At 37.8% G+C, this 23,824-nt stretch overlaps 1 protein-coding gene across 6 annotated transcripts in view; it reads left to right on the forward strand.

Moving 5' to 3' along the window:
* LOC140241709 (uncharacterized) overlaps window positions 1-23,824 on the forward strand; it is a 188,302-nt gene that overhangs the window by 33,922 nt on the left and 130,556 nt on the right. For all 6 annotated transcript variants that reach the window (XM_072321459.1, XM_072321454.1, XM_072321456.1 and 3 more), the window contains exons 6-10: window positions 3,002-3,235; window positions 7,876-7,987; window positions 9,090-9,161; window positions 13,320-13,469; window positions 21,900-22,065. In XM_072321459.1, the coding sequence (XP_072177560.1) occupies window positions 3,002-3,235; window positions 7,876-7,987; window positions 9,090-9,161; window positions 13,320-13,469; window positions 21,900-22,065 (734 nt within the window). The remainder of the gene's footprint in view (window positions 1-3,001; window positions 3,236-7,875; window positions 7,988-9,089; window positions 9,162-13,319; window positions 13,470-21,899; window positions 22,066-23,824) is intronic.

Below are 23,824 nucleotides of genomic sequence, written 5' to 3' on the forward strand. Positions count from 1 at the left end.
ACTCCAACTCGGGAAATTTCTGAAATAGTGGGATAGTAGCGCACTATTTGATAATGTGAAAATGACTCAAGAAATTAGCGCGATGAATCCCATCATGCCTAGCGTGTGTGACCCGATCGATCGAGGCAAACTGCACACAAATCATGAGGAATTTTTGAGAGGGCACACACATTACTGATGCTGTTTGCACATACTCAGCTGTCGAATTAGCTATTTTAAAATTTCTAACTATTCGGGCTAACCCCTCTTCGGGCTGATGTGAATAAGAAATGAAATAGTGCTCTAATTCGCAATCACAGAAAATATTTCGAGCTTGGATTTTTATCGGGCTGATGTGAAAATGCCTACTGTTTCTGTTTATTTGGTTTATGCTTTTGTCATTGTTGAACATTGTGTTGACGTTGCAACAGCATAATTTGATTGAAAATCATGCAAATATATTGTGAATTCAGCTAACTCCCACTGTTTTTGTTTATTTGGTTTGAAATATGGCACATGCGACTGCTATAGTTTGCAGATGTGTAAACTTTATCTAAGTTCATTATTATCAAAACATTTGTTGCCATGGTAACAGTGTACTTTTAATGAGTTTCATACAAAAATATTGTGGATTCAGCGAACTCCCTCAGTTTTCTAGCATTTAACTTGAAATTTGGCACATGTTACAGCTATAGTACGCAGATGTGCAAATTTCATCTGGTCTTCTTCAAACAGTGTGTTGCCATGGTAATAGAATATTTTAGTTAAAAATCATACAAAAATATTTTAGATTCAGCTAACTCCCTCAGCATTTCAGCATTTGGATCAACATTTGGCTATGAAATGGGATTGTGCAAAATTCATCTTTTGTTAATGTCAAGCATTGTGTTGCCATGGTAACAGCAGTTTTTTTTTTTGGATGAAAATCATAGAAATTACCAGTTTATTTAATATCTAACTCATTTTTGTCGAGCCCACCGGAGGTGTGGGGAGACTAAGGAATCGCCTGCGGCGTCTGTCCGTAACGCTACAAAAACTTAAATAACTCTTTACTCTGGGCTTCAATTGCAATCAAACTTCGAGGGAAGAGGGGTCATACAAAGTTTCACATTTTACTACATATCAAGGTCACCTCAAGGTCAAAGCTCACAGGCAGGGGTCAACAAACTTTTAGAGCCCAATGTTGAAGGACAAGTTCACCTTCATAAACATAAGGATTGAGAGAATGCAGCAATATTAGTAGAACACATCAGTGAAAGTTTGAGGAAAATTGGACAATCGATGCAAAAGTTATGAATTTGGTTTGTCTTGACTAAGGCTTGTGATGTCATATGAGTACAACAGTATAAAGAAAATGTAAAGAAAATTCAACATATTTTCACTTTTTTCGCATAGTAAAAAGAGCACTTAACTTGCCTCTTTCTAAAGGCAATGGGAATAATATTACCCATAACATATGTCAGTAACGAGTCAAGGGAATGTGTGCTTTTTTCAAAAGATGAAATTTTGTGAAATTCTTTTTATATTTTCCTTATATTGTTGTACGCATGTGACATCATATACTGCAGTAGTCTTCTCATCCAGCGGTGACTGCACAAAAACTTCAAAAATTCATAACTTTTGAACGGATTGTCCGATTTTCCTCAAACTTTCAATGGTGTGTTCTACTAATATTGCTACATTCTCTCAATCCTTATGTTAATGAAGGTGAACTTGTCCTTTAAGTTTTTATGGCGTGTTTCTATTATGGGTCATAACTTTTGATCCATAACTCCATTTGTGACTTAACTTGGATGGTAGATGTCCCTTGGGGAGTGGATGATCACCACAAGGTCAAAGGTCACAAGCAGGGGTCAACAAACTTTTAGAGCCTAATGTTAAAGGGACTGTACAGTACTGGTTGAGGTGGGGATTTATGTTTTGAACATTCCTAAGTGAGATAATGAAAAGCCTCTTATGAAATATGAAAGAGCATGTAATTTTAAGAAGGATTCAACGTTTATTTGATGAAAATTGGTTTTCAAATGGCTGAGATATCCCAAAAAGTGCTAATAATAAAAGGCGACATGCCACAACTTTATTAGGATCTCTTTGTTTCACCTTGTTTTTGGATATCTCAGCCATTTCAAAACCGATTTTCATCGAATAAACTTTTGATACCCCTTAGAACTGCATGCTCTTTGACATCTCATAGAGTGGTTTCTAAATATCTCACAAAATGTTAAAAGCTAAATCCTCACCTCGACCAGAACTGTACACACCCTTTAAGTTTTTATGGTGCGTTTCTATTATGGGTCATAACTTTTGATCCATAACTCCATTTGTGACCAAACTTGGATGGTAGATGTCCCTTGGGGAGTGGATGATCACCACAAGGTCAAAGGTCACAAGCAGGGGTCAACAAACTTTTAGAGCCCAATGTTAAGTTTTTATGGCGCGTTTCTATTATGGGTCATAACTTTTGATCCATAACTTCATTTGTGACTAAACTTGGATGGTAGATGTCCCTTGGGGAGTGGATGATCACCACAAGGTCAAAGGTCACAGGCAGGGGTCAACGAACTTTAAGGGCCCAATGTTAAATTTTTATGGCACGTTTCTTTTTTGCCATGAATTTTTACCCTTCTATATCTCTTTTTATCTGTTTTATCTCTCTTTTTTTTCTGTTATATCCCATTCGCGTACAATTTCTTGTACACGAATGGGCGAGACACATTATGGCACTTGCCTTATTTTGATGAAAATCATAGAAATTACCAGTTTATTTATCTAACTCATTTTTTTAACACTTGACTTGAAATATGTCACATGTGACTGACATGGCTTTCTAATGAGCAAAACATCTCTTTATTCAATGTTGAACAATGCACTGGCCATGGTAAAAACATTTTTTTTTTTTTTTATAGTAAGCCTACAAAATTATTGCTGGTTAAGCCAACTCCCTCAATTAAAAGTGGGGGTATTGGTATTTGTGAAAGGTGAGGAACAACTGAAAGCCCTGTGATTGTATTATTGCTTACAGTGACAGGGATTGGGAATCAGACCCTCTTTGAAGAAATCAACATGCGCATTCCTGATGACACGACTGTGAATGTGGATGCCCAAGGGCCCATCAAGTTCAGCATATGGGTTTCATTTGCAGAGATATACAATGAGTACACCTATGATTTGCTAGAACCACTGCCCAAGGAGAAAAAGGTACGTCGTCAGGCCTTAAAACTGGCAGAGGACAAGCATGGCAGCATCTACATCAAAGGTACCACGTAATTCTGTTTGTTCAGACAGCATGCCTTCTGTGGATTTAGATGAGTTCTGATGTGTTTGATGGAACACGGTATTTAGTGTGTGTTTGAGGAACATTTCACTTATGAAGTGAACAGAAAGCTCATTTTAATCAAGAGGATGAAACATATATTTTGTTTGACAGTGTGCTACAAATCTACCTGTTCACTCACCAAGGGCAACTAAAACTCACTGACATTGAGTAAGTGAAATGAATGGGAACTTTGCTGTTAAATGAAAATGGCCATTTCTCTTGTGCCTGTTTGAGCAAGTGAGAGAGCAATTTATTGTTATGCTCTATTTGATGTATCATTATGTTGACTGCATGGCTAAGAAGAAACTTGATAAAAGAAGGAAGTTGTTGACTCGGCAATTTTCCTCATCATACCCAGTATCTTCCATTAGCAAGTCAAAACACATGAAGTAGAGTTTCATCAAAATAGATATGATATACCTATGAGGTTGTGTATATTAGAAGCGCCAGTGAAAATTTTTATGACCATATGAAGATTGTGTGACATTCTGCGATGAGAGTCTGATATCCATTCGGTTACCACTTTCCAACCAATGGCTTTACGTGCAAAAATTGTGACATAGTTTTGCAGACATTTAGGCAAAAAAAAAAAAAAAAAATTGTTTGTTTGCCCGCCCTTAATTGTCAAAACCCAAGAGGGTCGGTAGGTCGGGTTTTTGTTTGTTTTTGTTTTTGTTTTTGTTTTTTGTTTTTTGATACAGGGTACCCTTTATTCCATGTCAATGCACTCACTTACTTCTTGCCAGGGCCCGGTACGCGAGGCAGAAACACTCACTGACAAACACTTATAATGTTCATCTTTGTTCAATTTTGCAAACAGCTCCAAAAAAGTACCTTCCAGTGAGATGCTGGCAACTGAACTCCAAACAGTTTTGGTGCCATGACAGCTGGTAACGGATGCTGCAAAAGTAGCCATGAGCGCATATTATGCATGCATTGATTGGATTTTGTGCGCGTGCATAGCACGCATGTGAGCCAAAAAGGTAGCTAGCATGCAATGCATGCTATAAAATGTAGCCTGCGGCCCCGCGCGGCCCGAACACAATTACGACGGGTCGATGAGATGAAAAAAAAGAACATTTTTAGATTTTTTTTTTTCATTCTTTCTTTAGCTTAAAATGGATAATTTTGGGTTTAAAACCATTCACAAATTTGTAGAAGTTGAAATTTGTGGAAAAAAAATAAACTTGAAAGAGCAAAAAAAAAAAAAAAAGGCGACCCGAAATTTCCGTGATTTTCGGTTGGTCGCGAAGGGCAAACAAACCATTTTTTTTTTTTTTGGCCTTATATTCAGAGTGAGTGAAAAGGTCAAATATTTCTATGCTTAGTGTTGAAATATATCGTAATGAAAATGGGCCTCCTGAAATCCTGAGGGAAGTATTGATCGATTCAGGTCACGATGCCTGTAATTACCAGGTAACCATGAAAGGCAGCAAGTGTTATGCATGGCTCTGGGTGCAGGTGTGGAGTGGGGGAAAGGAGTTGTAGAGGAAGTTATCAAAGGTTCTTATTTCTGAAACCAGCCTTTCACTTGTTTTCTCTTTGTTTTCTTTGCTAAACACTGATCTGATGTCAACCATGGTCACAAAGGTTGCCAGTCTGATGATTGGCCAAAATTTCAGTATTATACTGAAGAGAAGTCTGTTGAAGAATATTTTAGTCTTTAACATTAGTTTATAACAAACAGAATCTTGGTAAAGCCTCAGGGTTCTCCACTAGCGGTTTTACCCGGGGGCTCCGCCCGGGTAAAATTTGAAAAACCAGTTTAGCGCCCGGACAAAAACTTGATGCGCCCAGATATGAAAATTGACATATTTGCACGCACAAGACAAGACAGCATCAAGACCGCGCGGCATTGCACAATCAAGCGTCGACTAAAATACTAGTAAAAACTTTACTCGCATGATCATGTTGGAAACCCGCACGAACGCACAATGACACATCCATTATGTGCCATGTTATCTGTACTCGGCTGGGATATCCATGCGACGCGTACACACTGTATGTGGAAAGCGCTTAATAGAAAAGTGTGAGCACACGCAAATCGCTGCTTGCGTACTGTATACACCGACTGGAACTTCGTGCACGTGAATCCCTGCCGCCTACGGACCGTACCCTGGTGTTTACATCAATCGCCGTGGGATCCCTATGTATGACGCTGGCCGGCCGGCTGGGGAGCACGAGTCGAGTAGCTGCAGCTGCACACTGTAGATGTAGCCAGCTTCCAAGTGAAGCGGGGTAGAAGGCGTTCTGTTGTACAATGTCTGCTTCTTTTTCTCTCTTCTTCATCCACTTTTCCCTTGCCTCCCAAGTACGAAATTATTTTTAGAGTGTTGTGTGTGTGTGTTTTTTTTACAATGTTATTGCATCATTTTTCTGCAAGTATGACTACAGTGTACAGAGAGGTGAGTTTCTATTCATGTATTGATGTGCACTGCAGTAGTGCAGGTGAAAAGCGTTCGAACTTTCTTTCCCGTGTATCGTGGAAACTCAATGTATTTCTAGGCCGAATATTAAAGGAGATCTCATATAACAGAATACTTATAACAAACTATTTTCTGTTCCAAATGAATTCATTTTCTTTGTTTTGCATCGTTTATTGACTTGATCCCGAGGATCTCGTCGCAATACCGAGTTTCCACTGTGTATTTAATTTATTTTCGTGTAGCTTTCGGTGCTGCAAACTTCTACTACATGTAGGGCCTACTACACTTCTCGTTTAATTTTTGTCGTTTTTCATACCTCGTTTGGTACGATTTCTTCCGTTTAATATCACATTATCCGTTCCCTTTTGTAGTATTTAAATGTAAATTCTTTTAAGTGTCTCGCACTGTATATGCATTTTCGTAACGGCGATTTCTCCGCTTTGCCTTTGCTACAATTCTATGCATTTCGAAGCGAGTTTGATCCCAGCCGCTTCGGTGTGCTGTGTGTTGTCTTTCGTAATGTTTGTGTTTCCGTTTGTATTGTTGTCAGATACTTTGTATTTGTGATTTATTTTCGTAGGTGTTTATCTCGAGTGATGGTGATCGTGTTTCTAAATGTTGACAGGAAAAGGACAAATGATCTGAGTGATGCCTGGTGGTGGTGATAATTAACTATGCTGGTGTAAAAGACGGCTTGCTGTGAATGCTGAGCGTACTTGCCCTTCGTTTTATTTCATTTTCCCTCTTACTCTTCTTCCCCTCCCAAGAATGATAAAGAAAATATATACACCTCAAAACAAAAAGAACCAGGTGCTAGCAACCTTCGTAAAGTTAAATCTAAATGTTCATTACCTCAAAGAATAAGGGGAAAACACGAATGACAGTAATGGAAGCAAAGAGATTGCGCGGCATTTAGCAATCATCGATATGGCAGACTTTCCAATTCCAGTCAGGGGAATGATGATGTTTTAAAATCCAATAAAATGAAAGAGCCAGAAAACAACGCATGATTATGTTTTATAGTAAACAATGATTGGAAACACCCAAAAGAGTTTTGCATTCGCTCACACAAAAGCTCTCTTGAGAAGAAGAAAGCATTCCCCCTCCCCTGCTAGGTAGTGGAAGTTTCCATAACCAGCCCAGCAAGTTTTTGGAGGTACTGTCGGTACATCATGCACTAGTACACATTCATAGCGAGTAAGCAATCAATCATCGCTGAACATTGCGTAGTTGGGAATCTTTATCTTGCTGGTGTCCAGCTCATTGTTTCGGCATGTGTTGTAAGGTTATGTTTAGAGACTGTAGGCCTCATAAGTCGGCGAGTTTGATTCAAAATAGCAAAAAGCACTCTCAGTCTGTGAGATCTGTTCTTGAATCCTTGTTAATTCATTATTGCAGACCACATCTGAGATTATGTAGCATTGGCAGGTCACTATTTCTTTCATCTCAGTATCTGAGCTGCTTCTTATATATCCAGGTAGAAACTTGAGCTTCAAGATCTGCAAGAAAATAAGAATTAACTAGATGGTGAAAAGCCCATGCAAAGTGAAATATGGCTACAAATGCCAAGATTGGAACATAGCAGCTGCAAAGGGTCATATCCCCTTTCATTACAAGAGACTGTAGATTGCACCATTTGCAGTCCAAGCCCTCTAAAAAAGGGGGAGCCTTTCAGTATACCCTTTCTCTGTGGACATTATGTGCACCACCTCCACGCAGTGCACTATAATACGTATGCCGTCACGAAACCGCAAATTTGACGTTGTCGCGAAACCGCAAATTTGACTTCGGAGGCCGACAAACATGAGCCCCAGGATAAAATACAGACCAGTGGAGAACCCTGAGCCTATTTCACTTTCATTTCATTTTTCAATCTACATTTTAGAAAACTGTTTCATTTAAGTAAATACACATACTGTATCTAGCATAATGAAAAAGCTCATGGTTGACCTCCTTCAGAAGGCAAAAGGAAAATACTATCCTTAACGAATGTCAGTTACAAGTTGAGGAATTGTATAGTATCAGTAGCTGATGGTCCAATTTTTGCAAACTTGGTATCAACATATCGGGGGGGGGGGGGCCTGTGCAGACAGGTATAAAACTGCTCATCTATCTTATTTCCTACCCTGCATTATATTTTGTCCATTTATTTAGGTCTGAAAGAGATCCAGGTAAGCAATGCGGATGAGGCCTACAGGATTCTCAAGATTGGACAGAGGAACCTCAGCATTGCAGCAACAAAGCTAAACCATTGCTCTAGCAGAAGGTATGTGAAGGTTAAAAGGAACTTGTTATAACAGTGGTACATTTATGCCACATTTCATGGTAAACTTTTGTCCTTCATTATACTGATTTCTTAACCTCACATAGGCTTAGATATTGTGAAAGTTCTATGAGAGATCCCAGCTACCCACTCTAACCTGCCTTCTCCCATCTCGCAAATAGTTGCTGCTGCACTCATAAAAACTTGAGTGTGATTAGTTTTTGCTGTAAAACTTATACTTTTGAATTGAATTGTAACAAGAAAAAATTTATATTTTACTGTATTCTGGATACTGAATTTTTGTGTTACCAACTGAAAATATTATCATAACAAATATGAAAATGTACATGGTTGTTCCAAAGTTCTTGATGTATGGCAAAAATCATTGCATTGCACATGAGCAAGCGCTTGACATGCACAGTTTGATAGACATGTAATTGATGTCGCATGGTAAAAACCTTCATGCGGGACACATCTATTTAATGCCTTCATTTTGCTGTTATTTACACTTAACTGAACTTTTTGCGATACACCTCTTGATCAGATACTTAATTAGACTCAGTAATTTTTCCAAAGTAATGACTATGTGTATGCTCAACGTCCATGATGAGTTAAAGTAAAATAAAAGCAATGCTCAAAACATAAACGTGGCATGAACTCAAGAAAACCCTGAACAATTATATGCATGAGAAGTCATTCAGTCTGCCAAATTGCTATGTACGTGAATGATGTAATGCACGTGACAGTGTAGTCTTATGTGCGGAATGAAAGAGGATGTAAGATGAATTCCCAGCCGTTAACAGAGATTATTGTGGCAGATTCACCAATTGTGTATTTACTTCTTTGTTTTGTAGAACTTAAAATTGTGGATTTTCCACTTTAGGGTCTATAACACCAGTATCTTAATTGGCAGGGATACTGCTGTTTATGCTCTGTGCTCTTAAGACATTGACATACTAATTTAAAAATGTATACCGGTACATTTGTCTTTCCAAATGGGTCTCAGAGAAACTTGTCAGCAATGTTGTAGCTGTAAGACTTTCAAAACAAATTCATCATCGACAAATTATTTTGTTTGTCTGTTTCATTTCATTTTATCTCCTAGTCACTGCATCTTCAGCATCAAGATCCTGAGAGTGGTGGATGTGAATGACCCCCATGTGGCAAGAATCAGCCAGTAAGAAATTAAGAGGTCATGGTTATGTGAAATTCAGTATTTTATTGTCCTTTCGTGGGACTAATTTGATGTGGGTGGGATGCCTTGGTCTCAGCATTGTCCACTCACACTGCTGCTGCAATCATTTCCACATTGGTTTTCTTTTTATGCCACAAGTGAATGGCACATTGGATGTCAGAATCCAAGGGTTAAGAGCTCAGTATACTTAAAAAAGAAAAAAATAATGATACTTGCAAAATATTGTGGCAACTTTAAGGTATGTCATCTTCCGTGGACCTGATTCAAGTTGAACATGAGGCAATCAGGCCAAGGACAAAGGTCATTGAACTATCCTTGAAGTGGTACTGTCCTCAGTAATTTCTTCCTGTCTTAAAGAAGAAATTTATAGGAAATAATATCATATAAATTGACTGTTTTCCATCATTTAATGTTATTTTGATTAATTTCTGACATAAATCATGCAATAAAGTTGTCTCTGCTTTGAATATAAGAATCTTTATTTCTACCAAATTTGAGCACTGGAAAAAGTTCGATGCGGCTACGAAAAGTGCCAAATCTGTGACGTCACCACATGTGTATGCAACCCAGTGGGATTTACGTATCTATAGGCATAGGAAATTGGTGTGTAATTTGTTGTCAATCTAGAATAAATCGTCCGCCAAAACTATATATTCACGTCGTGAAATTGTTTGTTTGTTTGTTTGTGTTCATTGGAATCATATTTTACACCCATAAATTTACGGAAAAACAAAGTTTTAAAAGCACAAAACCTATCGTCAGCTCAAGATTCACGATTGCCGTGATCAGCTTTTCCTTCGTACAGCCACAATTTGCTGTTATTATTGACACAACAAATCGATCATTGTGGGGGAATTGCGTATAGCTGAGGTAATCTTGCATACTCATGAAGGATGATAACTAAGTCAAAGAGCTGTAATTGATTGGAAATCATTTTTACACCCATAAATTTACGGAAATACAATGTTTGAAAAGCACAAAACCTACCGTAATCAGCTCAAGATTCGCGATTGCCGTGATCAGGTGTATGCACAACAGAACCAGCAGAATCGGCAGTGAAGAGGTATTCCGTGATGCCGTGATTTCAGCTTGATTCTTCTTCGAAATGGCATGATGAAGGTTTGTTAGATAAATGTGACCTTCTTGTTCTCTTGTGTGTTGGTTTAAATTCTAATTTCTACCTCAACTTGCTAAAAAACTTGTCTAACAAAGCGGGAAACTGCAACATTTCCGTGCTGAACAGCAGTCACGATACACGTGTTGCATGCAAGCATGCACCGCTGCTGCACCGATCCCCATAGTATAACATGTAGGTTGCTTGTAAACAAGGGGGTCCTCGGCGCAGTTGACCAATCGTGAACATGTATTTCGATCACGTGTCTTGGTAAGCAACAAGGCTGTTTACGTGTCTGGGAGACGATTTGCATAAACTTACGCATGTTTCAGACAAATTTATGAATGAAAGTGAGTAGCATGACATCATGCCATGACCATATTTGGAATAAGCAGAGGTAGAGCTTTCTGTAGGTACCATGTGTGTCAGGGTTCAATGTAGAATATCTAAGACACGATCGCCAAAAGAACAGTCATTTTCGCGTAAGCGAAGGCGATTTGGTCTTTAGACGAAAGATTTTGGCCAACATTTGAGATTGACATCCCACTTTTCTCTTCAAAATTCCACATTTTGTAGGTTGTATTTCGAAATGTTGTTGATATCAATCAGAAACTAGAAAATTTCCCCTACAACGTGATACCAAAATGTCAATTTGGTCCCTGAGGTAGGTCATATTTTGACCTTTTTCGGGCTGTAGCACGAAATCACATTTGCCGAGAAGTTTTGGGTTTTGCCAGAGCGGGTCTCATATAGCCGTACGGCAAATCAGCTCATACACATTAGGTGACGTCGCTCAAATCCGATGTTTCTTGTAGCGAACGGAGCTACGTGGTCATGGAAATTGGGTGTTTTTTCAATCTCAAAAACAGTTTGGGGGTAAAGTTACATCGTTTAAAGATATCCAGTTTTGTTAACTAGCTTCTTAGCTTTCTGTAGATATCAAACTTGTCATGTTTCTAGATTCTCTATAAATTTCTGCGTTAAGTCAAAGAGATAAGTATTACAGATGGAATGGCCAAGTCTTTGCCACTCACAAGGTCAGCAGTAAATGGCATTCCACCTGCTTATAGCGGCCACTGAAAAATTCCCCCGAATGCAATTGCTGTATTATGGACCCTTTATACAGTGGCCACCTGCCTAACGCGGCCAGCAGCCTCTCATTTTGTCTCCCGTGGCGAATATCAACCTGCGTATAGCAGCCACAAAAATTCAGCTGAACCATTAAAGCAATGAGTACGATGTCTTTTGTGTTCATTGCGTGATTTCTACCGAGTCCTAGTTCAGTCACAATCACACAGACGATTGACAAAATTAATGCAGCTCTTTGCCACGAAAACCCATCTTACCACCAACTTGACTAGATAGAATCTAGGCTTCAGTAACGCCGCCCTGAATAGATGCTACAAAGGCAAACACAACTCTTAAAAACTGCTTAGAATTTGACTGAAATGCAGACTAATTAGTGTTTCAGTCCCTTTGAATAAGGACAACATGGTACTTGTCTGGGTATTGTTTCTTGTTTACATAAGTTTTACACAATATCAATCTCCATCAAACTCGGCTCTCATGAACCCCGTTCATGCAAACCGGTAGGGTATGAACCAGGGCACTTCTCAGGCCCAAAATATTGTTTTTAACATCAAAAGAGCAGAAGGAGGCAATGAAAAAAATATGAAGTGATTTGTACGACGAAAATCCCCATAATAGCACCGCTGCACATGCAAACTCATATATGCTGAATGTTTCTTTTTTTTATGCCTCCACCCGAAGGGTGCCGGAGGCATTATGTTTTCAGGTTGTCCGTACGTCCGTCCGCATTTGTTTAGGTGATAACTTGAATAGTATTGAGTGGAATTTTACCAAACTTGGTTCAGGTGTAAAGTATGATGGGGCAATTACTTGATTAGATTTCGGGTGAAATCGGCTGAGGTCAAAGGTCAAGGTCAAATCATGAGATTGTGTCCTTTTACACGATAACTCAAGATTGGATGAGGCAAATTTCTCCAAACTTTATCAAAGGATGACATATGATGAGGCAATTACTTGATTAGTTTTTTAGTCAAATTGGCCAGAGGTCAAAGGTCAAATGTCAAGGTCAAATGCTCAACATTTCACTACTTTCCCCATATCAATGCACTCCCTGAAGGTATTTTCTTGAAACTTAGTGTATACATATACTACCAAATGAAGATTCTCCAGAGAGTTTCAGGTCATGAGGTCAAAGGTCAAAAGGTCAGAGGTCAGGTGAAATCATTAAAGTTTCACTTTTTTCTTCATATCTTGCATATGGTTCAAGGTATCTTAATGGAACTTGGTACATATACATGTACTGACTTGAAGGGATTATCGAGGGAATTTAGGGGTCAAAGGTCAACTCCTCAAACTTCCACTATTTCCCTAGGAGAACCATGCATTATGGCGGAGGCATACCAGTCGCCATAGCGACATTTCTAGTTTCAGAATAACATTCAGTATTTTCTGCTATTATAAAATGCAAGTATTGACATTCAAAATGGCCACCAACTTGTCTATAGCAGCCACTTTTGTTGTTTCCCTTGGGTGGCTGCTATAGACAGGTTTGACTGTATATCGTTTTGCCTGCAGTTACATTGTAGTAGCACGTAACACATACTTGCCAACTAGTAAGATTTTATCAGATTCAGTAAGATTTTTTACGTTAAAAATAGCAAAATCAGATTTTCTGTCAGAGAAATCAGATTTTTAAGAAATATTTAGATATACCTTACATGTGTATTTTCTGAAGATTTGACCGAAAGTTAGATTTTTAACTTCAGTTTGCATATAAAATAAGGTTTTTGCAATCCACGAGTAAGATATTTCATCTTGAAATGTTGGCAGGTATGCTAACAAGATATATTTCTATTCTCATCCCACTTGGATAGGAATATAAAGTGGCAATGCCAATTTCTTGCCTAAATCAGTACCCTGTCATGTCATAGTCTTCAGCCTATTGTAATTTTATCTGCTTTGAAAAACTGTACATATATGCTCTGTGTGTATTTAAGGTTGTCCTTTTGTGACCTGGCTGGGTCTGAGCGCTACACCAGGACCCAAAATACAGGCGACCGTTTGAAAGAGGCTGGGAACATCAACACCTCTCTCCTGACCCTTGGCAAGTGCATCCACACCCTGCGATATAACCAGAACCACCCAAAGTGAGTCAATATTTCCTTACATACAACTAACAGGTGATAAAGTGCATGGTATTTACTGAGTATGAATTACTGTTTTGTTTTCCGTAATGCATACAGTGCTGCCCATATCATAAACAATCGTGTTGGCTTTGTGAATATTTTGTCTTATTGCTAAAATGACGGGAAAAACTGCAGTATCTCAGTGCAGAGTTCATCAATATGAATAACCTCACATACAGTCAACTTCGGATACCTGGAATTCGTCGGGACTGAAGAAAATGGTTCGAGGTACGCGTACGTACGTCGAATTTTCTTCGACTTATCCGACGTTTATCGATGTTCAACATGGTATCTGTTATAGTGCCTACCGATTGTTTGCATGCTTGTCAATTGGAATTGAATCGACTTTTATATGAATGAATTGAATGAAAATCGGAATTGAAATCAAAATTTCAGAAATGGAAGATTTTGGTGGCCCTATCGCGCCACCAAAAAAGTCGGATGTTTGCCTTTACTTTTGAAAATGAACAGCGGTAACAATCAGCTCCGTAAGATACTAAAATAAATGTCGGATGTTTGCTCATACTTTTGGAAATGAAAAACGATAAGACTTAGCTCCGTATGGTGCTAAAACTAATGTCAGATATTTGATTTTGCGTTCGGAAATGAATAAGGAGAACATTCGGCTCCGGAAGACGCTGAAATAAATGTCGAATATTTTCTTTGACGTTTGGAAATGAAAAACAATATTCAACTCCGTACGATGGTTAGATAAGTGTCGGATGTTTCCTTATACTTTCGAATGGAAATAGCAATAACATTCGGCTCCGGAAGATGCTAAAATAAATGTCAGATGATCGCTTTTATGTTCGGAAGTTGCAGTATTCTGCTCCATACGATGCTAAAATAACTGTCTGATGTTTGCTTTTAAATTTCGAAATGAATAACAGTAACATTCAGCTGCGTTCAATGGTAAAATTAATGTTTGATGTTTGCTTTGACGGTCGGAAATGAGTAACAATAACATTCAACTCCTTACGATGATAAAATAAATGCTGGATGTTTCAAAAGTAAATGGCAATAACATTCAGCTCCGGAAGATGCTAAAATACATCTCAAATGATTGCTTTTACGTTTGGCATGTTTGAAAGTGAATAGCAGTAACATTCTGCCCCATATGATGCTAAAACAAAATATTGGATATTTGCTATTACATTTCGAAATGAATAACAGTAACATTCAGCTACGTTTGATGGTAAAATAAACGTCTGATGTCACCTTCGACGTTCAAAAATGAAAAACAGTAGGGCAATTCCGCGGTAACGGAATTACAAATCAGAGAATTTTGGCTCATATTCTTTCACCCTGTGCACTGGATTGATTACTTTGAATTCTCTTGATACATTTAAAAGATGCAGAGGTACTCACACTATCACCCCAAATACAAATTTGTTAAATGTTCTCACTTGGTTGGTTACAAAGGAGGTCTATGTGCGATGGTAACGGAATTACCAGAAAATTGAGTCACAACTTCAACTCTGACTTTGGGAGTTGTTTCTCTGAAATCTATAACACATACACTATAGGTTGTTGTCCGATTTCATCTTTGATTGTGTCAACTTCAATTTAGTTGGATTGTTTTTCAAATATTTCATCACATTTTCTCAGCAGCAGGCTTTTCCCCTGTAAAGTCAGTGGTAACGGAATTACACAAATGGTAACGGAATTACGCCTTCTGAAATACACTGGAAAAAATACACATTCTTGGTACTCATGTATTCTGAAATGTCTTGATAAAGATTGTTTATGCCTTCAGCTATAATATAACCACTAAAAAAGTACTCTCTAGCCTTTGACCTTGAACTGCTACAAGTGAATAGGTGCCAAATGAGTTTCTATTGTCAAAAAACATAAAATTTTCATGCTAACGACTGTGATTTGAAGTTGTAACTATGTCAATCAAGATCTCGTAACTTGTAAGTACCACATCCATCAAGATTTGTCTGCTTTCAAGTTAAGAATGTCACACTACAGGTAAATGACATCTAAGACACATGGTAACAGAATTACGCTAGAATAGCCCTACACAAGTACAATTCTATAAATCCAGTCAACAATACTCAAATTTTCTTGTATTTCTTTTGTTGATATCATGCAAGACAGATTTCTCTGTTTTCTTCTTCCTAAATATGCCAATTATTGATAATATGTGTGAATTACTTACAAGTATTGTACATGAATATTATGTGCACATGCACGAGAAAATAATAAAAAACTATTCGGATTGACACTGAATTTAAATCTAAATCATAAAGTGCCAATTTACAGTGCAAGAGCACGGTGTGCAGCCCCATCATTGAACACAATGTTTTATATTAAGGATGAACACAAAGGATGCTTGAAACTTTTAATTTGTTAAGTGAAAAGATGCAGTTGTGGGTCAATGACGACTTACAATTCAATCATAAATTGAAAAGAAAGTTTTCTTATATGATTATTACTGCACCAGTGCTCAATTATTATTATTTATATGTTGTGGATTATATTAATCACTAAAAACTTAACCCTATTCTAACTGGGCTATTTGAGACCAAGTTTTTACTGAGGGGGGGTCAATTTGACCCCCCCCTTCAGATCTCGACCGCCGATCGTGCAATCGCCGCAAAATTTTGCCTGAAGATAGAGCTGGATGTAAACTACAAGATAACATGGTCATACAATAGAAAAATATTGCTTTTCTATTTTTAATAAATTAATTATGCAAATTTGTGCATGAAATCATATTTTCACCTATAACTCCATTAAAAAGACTGGAGGATTGCTAAATTTTTGTGTCAGAATTCGTCAAGACACATCAAACAATTTTCTTGAAAAAAATTAGCTCAATCGAAATCAATTTCTTTTGTTTTTTATTGTTTTGTTAATTTCTTATGTATTTTATTGTTTTTTCGACCTTTTGTTTTCTATTGTTTTTTTGCCAAAATTTGTTGCAGGCACTTTTTCAGGCTTATCTACACTAGAATTGATTAATTTCAATGGTTAAAAGTTGAAATAATCTAATTTATAATATATCAATTTAACCAAAAAACATAATTTGCATTGGATTTGCACACGATATCATGAATTTGAGCTGTTTTTTGGTTGACATGCATATGCAAAACATTACGTAACTTCAAAACGGTGTACCCGGACGTCGCAAATTTGGTCTCAAAATATGTGGGAGACTTCAAAGAAAAATGTCGTGAAACGACGCGGCAAAATCTTTGCGCGTTGCGAAATCGTGGCGCGAAACGTCGAGGGGGGGGTCAATTTGACCCCCCCCAGTTAGAATAGGGTTAATAATAGCTGAAGTTGCCCCTGGTATATAATGTAGTGCATAACTTGATAATTACTGTATAGTGTAAGTCCTACATAAGCCCACCAAAATGAAATGAACTAAACTAAAATGAAATAGAATACAGCAAAATAACTTTAACAAACTACAACTTTTTGAACCAATAGAGTGAGTCCACCAAATTCTGTTAATTCATCTTTAAAGATAAGAGGGCCTCTTTTATCCATCTACCGCTCACTGTGTCAGAGTCAGATTATTCAACCTGTGAATAATGTTAGTATTTACTTCTGACCACACAAAATTTCTTAATGACGTCTTCAGAAACAGTGATTTGATCATTGACTGTAACCATGACTTGGCCTATAAATTTCCTAGAAGTTTCCTGTCTCTGTCTTCTTTGACTTTGTCCATTTTCTCATCCTGAGTGTTGCCATATATTTACTCACAAGAAGTGTGCATCTTCTCTTTTACAGTAAGTTGTATTTTGACTGCCTGAAGGCAAATGATAAAATACACTGTAATGCCACTTGTATTAAAGGAAACTGGATTGTACAGCAAATGGTAACATGAAGAGTAAAGGTAGAAGCAGAAGCCCATTGACTTTAATATTTAAAATCTTCTTAGGACGGGAAATATAGGCCTAAATGTTACATTTTAGAGCTGTATCACAATTACTGACTGGGTAAATGTTCATCACAAATAGTGTTTTTGTCTTTATTCCTTTTAAAAAGAAAGGATTAAAGAACAAATTTCAAAGGGTAGCAGATGCTCTGTATCAAATGGGCATGAAATCAAAATACATGTCTCTGTGGAGGAAAGATCTAAGAAACAGATGAAAGAAGGTCATAGCCATACCCTTACAATGTACCATTAAAGATAAAGGACTTGAGGATGAAAACAGGACATGTTCAACAAAAGGTCAGACTATCGACTTGGTGATATTAATAAAGCTTTAGCATACAGAAAGATCAAAGGTGTCACATTCAGTGGGCATCCCGTGTCAAATAATGACTTCTATCACATTGTGTATGATCCTTCTCTTAAATTCTTGATCTTTCCTCACAAAAATTATCCTGTTCATTTCTCTCTGTCAGTAGCAGTGCTCTCTTTTCCTTCTAAAGAAATTTTACGTCCTTCCTCTTCTTTTTAACCCTTTGTTCAATTTATGCTGCATCACACCCATTCAATAGTCCCTCAGCACTATATTTAGATTTTGTATGAAACCATGAGACTTTTTAGCACGAAAATATACATTGATATCTCAGAATTCAGTATGATTTTTAACATTTGAGAATGAGTATCTTTAAAGTTATCAGTTAGCACAGTCTCCATGTAGTTCTTGTACATGAGAAAAGGTGAAAGAAGGGAGGAGATTTTCAGCACAAGAAGTCTTGTCAAGCGTGTACCCTGATGTCAGGACTCGCTGTCAGAGGCATCCAGCTATCCTGAGTCATGTCAGTGTATCATACCATGTATATAATTCAAATTTCACTCCTTTACTGCCAATCACTAACACTGTTAAAGGGGAAGGCTAGTAACTGATCAGTAAGAATCAGTAAAAATGCTGGGAGGTGATTGTTCCAATCCTTATGGGATTCATTCAAGAGTTCATTGTATATCTATTGTTGTGTGAAAATGATTTGCTTCAGAACGGTCTCATATTCAAGTAATGTGCAGATTAATGCTCCGTCACTGACCAGGGACGTTAACCTGGAAGCATTAAACTGCACATTACTTGAATATGAGACCATTCTGAAGCAAATCATTTTCACACAACAATAGATATACAATGAACTCTTGAATGAATCCCATAAGGATTGGAACAATCATCTCCCAGCATTTCCACTGATTCCCACTGATCAGTTACTAGCCTTCCCCTTTAAGCTCAAGGATAATGCCCTGAAGCTATTTCATGAACAGTTCACATACATATTGGCACGAAGGTAGGTTATGTCATTCTCTTCCATATTAGATGTGCGTGTAATTCTGTTACCATGTAATTCCGTTACCACAATTACAGAAGAACTAAAGGAGGTATTTCACAAAATGTTTTGTGAGTTTTCAGGGAGTCACATGTAGAGAAAAAATTTATAGGGGGAAAAAAATCAATGAGTAGTTTGTTCAGGAGAAAACTTTTTTCAATTTCATGGTAACGGAATTACGTCAATTTGTCAGTTGATTTTGAAAATTTCTCAAAAAAATATAATGAGTGTGACTGAATGCTTCATTAGATGTGATTGTTGAAGCATAGGAAGAAAAATGTGGAAGTATGGATAAAGTACAGAGATATTTAAGTTGTTTCATTTAAAATTTTCATTTGATATTGTAAAATTTTAGATAAATACAGTAAATAGTCTTCCAACTTTAAAAGTGTGTACATCAAAAACAAGGAAAGTTATTGGAAAAGGGTTTTTTGTTTCCGTAAATACAACAATCCGTCTGTACGGGAAACTTAAATTTTTGAGCATTTACTTAACTTTGAATTTTGCTGTTTTTGCCCTTCCCATACGGAATTATTAATATTTTTATAACCATATTGCTGAAAAAAAAAAAAAACAATCAGTGCTTGCATACTCGGGGAAGAATGAATGAAACATACTTCATGAAAGGAAAAAAAAAACATTTTTTTTAAGGCACTACGCAGGAGATTGATCTTTGGACAGTGGACCGTGATTAATGCCAAAGATATAACTGTCAACACCCACGCAGGTGTGCCACGACGGTTTAGAAATCTACACGCACGGTATGACTATCATGATCAAGAATTAAAACACAGTGGTTAAAGAAAAGAAGATGATGGGGCAGAGCGTAGTGCTATCGTAAGCACTCCACTGGCAAGGGTGCTATGTGCATACCGTGTACGTATGTAGGTAGGTGCTGGGGATTTTTCTTGTCAGCTGTGTACCGGGTACTGTAAAAGTGGATATTTTCGCGGGACTAATTTTTCGCGCTAGGCCGGGTCAGAAGAGTTTCGCGTGTTTTTAATTCCGCGGAATCAAGACATCACGCACAGGAACGTATGGCAAGCAAAAATATTCGTGTGTTTTTATTTTCGCGCTAGTTTCTGGTTGCGCAAAATGCGCGAAAATTTCAACACCGCGAAAATTTCCACTTTTACAGTATTTCTTTGGGTGCGCGATTGTTCTGGTCGGGAATATTTACAGTCGAGTGTGAAAAGATTTGTGACATGTCTTCTTCGCTTTCCACGCGCGCTTAATCGGAGATGCTGAGTGATGTTTGCAATTTCGATTCGAGCTACATGCTGGGAAAAACAATAAGTTAATTAAGATCGGGACAGTAGATTTCACTTCGAGGTAACCGAACTTCGAGTTATTTTCTTCGAGCTACGCGAATTTTAATACACGGAAACTCCATAGGAACAATCGGGACTTTCATTTTGCCCCCAAGGTAAGTGATATTCGGCTTATCCGACGTCGAGGTATCCGAAGTTGACTGTACATAATCTGGTATAATATTCAGTCAGAAATAAAATGTGCACAAATAATCCACCATGTGTGCTGGGCGTATCCTTTGGGGCGGATGTCATTAATGGCTCATTGGTCCCCCCAAAGATCTTGGCCGTTGACCGCGTGATCGCATGGAAAATTGGAATGTGTGTCACCCACAAGGTAATCCACAAAAATAAATAGGTAATTATTTCACAATTATTTGAATTTATTTTTTTTGATAAATTAATTATGCAAATTTATGAAATTAAAAGAGTTGGCTGTAAATCGGTAATTAACGCTCCAAAACTGCTAGTTTTTGGTGTAGGTACTCTTTGTAGGATTCTTATTAAATGTACATGTTAAAAAATTGGGTTTCCTTTTTTTTTTATTTATGTATTTTATTGTTTTTTAGATTTATTATCATCGCTGGGGCAACATGACCTCGTATCCACAAAATATCAAATGTTAAGGAGAGCCAAAAAACGTGGTGGCCGAAGTACTATACAGAATGGGATAGCCTTTCCTTTGACATGCTGTGGTGGCTTCATTTTTGGAGTAAGACAGTTGGGATTTGGCCAGGACATCACTTGAGATCCATTACTTAACCATTAAGTCAAAAAAGTCATTTTCACCCAAAATTGCAGATACAAGGTCTTGTCACCCCAGTGACGTTATGTATTTCATTGTTTTCGACTTTTTGTTTTTTATTGTTGTTTTTTTTCAATGGAAATCATCGGCGCCAATATTCCGATCATAAACAACATGAAATTAATTGATTTTGATTAGTAAAAGTAAAAATAATGATACATTTATGAATTTTGGTCAGAAACAGAATTTGCATTGGATTTGTACATGAAATCACGTTTTTGAGCAATTTCGGGTCTGACATGCACTTACAAAATATTGTGTAACTTCAGAACCGCGTACATGGGCTTCGCGAATTTGGTCTCAAAAATTGTGCAAGACTCAAAAGAAAAAAGTCATGAAACGTCGCGGTGCGAGATTTTTTTGTTACAGATTTATCGTGAAAAATGTTGAGGGGGGCCCCAGAAGCCCCCCCCCCCCAAGTCTCTTTAGGGTTAAGTGCACTCAACAGGCTTATATTTGTCCTCTCTGTCACTTCATATACTGCAAATAAGTGTATTAACTGCACCTTCTTTCCTGCACAAATGGTACCAGAATTGTAATATAAAACACGGACACACACACATATAGAAGAAGCAGTCTTTAGTACACCATTTGTTGTTCCAATATTGAACAAGGTTTTTGGTAACAACATTTTCGGTCCACCTCGGGGGCTTCATCAGTGTATACAATGATAGGTCTTTGTAAACCACAAATGATGTCCTTGAGACTCCTTCTTTTTCTTATATTGAGCTATAATAACATTTGAAGTCCAACACATGGAAAATTCAAAGATGAACAGTATGTATGTATGAGTGTGTGTGTGTACATATATATATTGGGGGGGGGGGGGGGATGGGCACCACTGCCAACCAAAGAGGCATTAACGGCCATGGCCATCAATGGCCGTTCAAGCCCTACAGCGAGTTAAGGTGTGCTGCTCAGGTGAGCGCTATACTCGTATGTCTCTATTTTTCTTTTTTTTTTTAATTTACAATCGTAGATAATTGAGTTACTGTGCTCTTTCATTTGCTCACCCTGCAGATCACAGCCGAAGATCATTCCATTCAGAGAGAGTAAGCTCACAAGGTTGTTTCAGAGCTTTTTCTTGGGCAAAGGCAAAGCATCCATGATTGTCAATGTGAATCAGTGTGCCTCAGGATTTGATGAGACCATGCATGTCCTCAAGTTCTCTGCTATAGCCAAGCAGGTAAACAAACTCAGATTTTGCTGATAAGCTTGCACTTAATCTGAATTGTTAACTGCTGATCATTAATAACTATATTGTTTATCACACAATAAAATTAAGATTTGTAATTTTGAATGTAGTTGACTGCCTGAAAGATGCTTTAGAGTTAACCATTATTATGTCCTATATTTCAAATCAATACAAACTCACAGAAAAAAGTGAACCTTGAATGAAGAGTAAGTTGAATGATGAATAAATGAATTTTATTTTTTGTTTTTCAAAGTTATATATTTATATTTGCTAATTACTGATTAACCCTATATGGAGTTCATCTGTGATTATAATGCAGTTAGTTACACAAAGTGGTTGTTAGGACCAGTTTAACTGAAACAAAATTATTTTTAGCAAGAAATCTAGACTAATTAAATGGTGCACTGTAGTGGTCTTGTTATAGATACCAACAGTGGGGCAGACACAAAATGTGTAAGAGTTCATGGCAGAGCTGTGGGAGCACCATAATACTGCCATTGCCGAATAGTGTACAATTTAGTTTGAGGTGATTTGAATATGAAAGCATAAATCAGTTTCATTAAATCCATGATTGATTTTAAAGTTAGGTTCCAGGTTTTGGTCAACTTTTAACCCTTTCAGGGTTCCCACAGTCATGGATAATCCTGGAAAATCCTGGAAAAATTTGTGGTCCTGGAAAGTCAGGGAAAAGTCAGGGAATTTGGAAAATTTGTGAAAAGTCATGGAAAAGTCATGGAATTGCATGTACCTCTTGGCTATGGCAGCTTTCCAGTTTGTCGTGTCTCGCAACTCTCACACTCTGTGATCATACTCTGCTATTATAATTGGTGTTCATGATTTCCATTTTTCCCAGTTTTGTGACATCCCAAATTCTACATAACTCCCGGGACATATACTAATGATAATAGATATGTACATGTCATGAGTAAGATAGTGGGTGGAACGGATGGCTGTGAGGGGAGGTGGAGGCCATCATAACGTGTCTGATTTTGGAAACCGTGCCAGAAAGGAAGTCATGGAAAGCAGCAATTTAGTCATGGAAAAGTCATGGAAAAGTCATGGAATTCTGTTTTCAAATTTCTGTGGGAATCCTGCCTTTGTACAAAACTGGAACTTTACCCAGGAACCAATGATGTGTATGTGAGTGTGTGCTTACAATGACCCTGAACAATGGACATAAATACCACCTTTTCAGAGCTCTGCTGACTGGGCTTGTGATCTCCTGCTCTCCTGCTCCAAGGCACATGAATGCTTCATTGATAATTCATGATGGATGCACATGAAAAAGTGAGCACATGTTTCCATGTGCTTCCATACACTACATTTTAGGATTAATTAGGACTAGCTGTGGTAGTGGAATTTTTCATGAATAAATGATAAAGCATTGAAGCCAGGACCATTGTCTGGGTGTTAACCACACACTCCCATACACACCAACTGACCCATGTGCAGAGGGTTGAAAATAGAGCAAAATCTGAACCCTAACTGAAAAATTGATTTTTAATTTGATGAAACTGATGTATGCTTCCATTTTTAAATCACCTACAACAAAAATAGTACACTATTCAGCTGTTGTTGTTTAAGGCCCTGTCACACCTTTCTGGGCAAGCCGTGCGTGCGACTTGCGAATACTATTTACCCGCAGCCAAGTTCAGGCCCTGTCACACCTTTCCGGGCAAGCTACGCGGGCTTGTTGCATGTAGGGATTTTCCAGCACGCAGGACAATTTTTGCGGGTGGACAAGGAATTG

Source organism: Diadema setosum, chromosome 18, assembly GCF_964275005.1.
Source record: "Diadema setosum chromosome 18, eeDiaSeto1, whole genome shotgun sequence".
Taxonomy (NCBI): domain Eukaryota; kingdom Metazoa; phylum Echinodermata; class Echinoidea; order Diadematoida; family Diadematidae; genus Diadema; species Diadema setosum.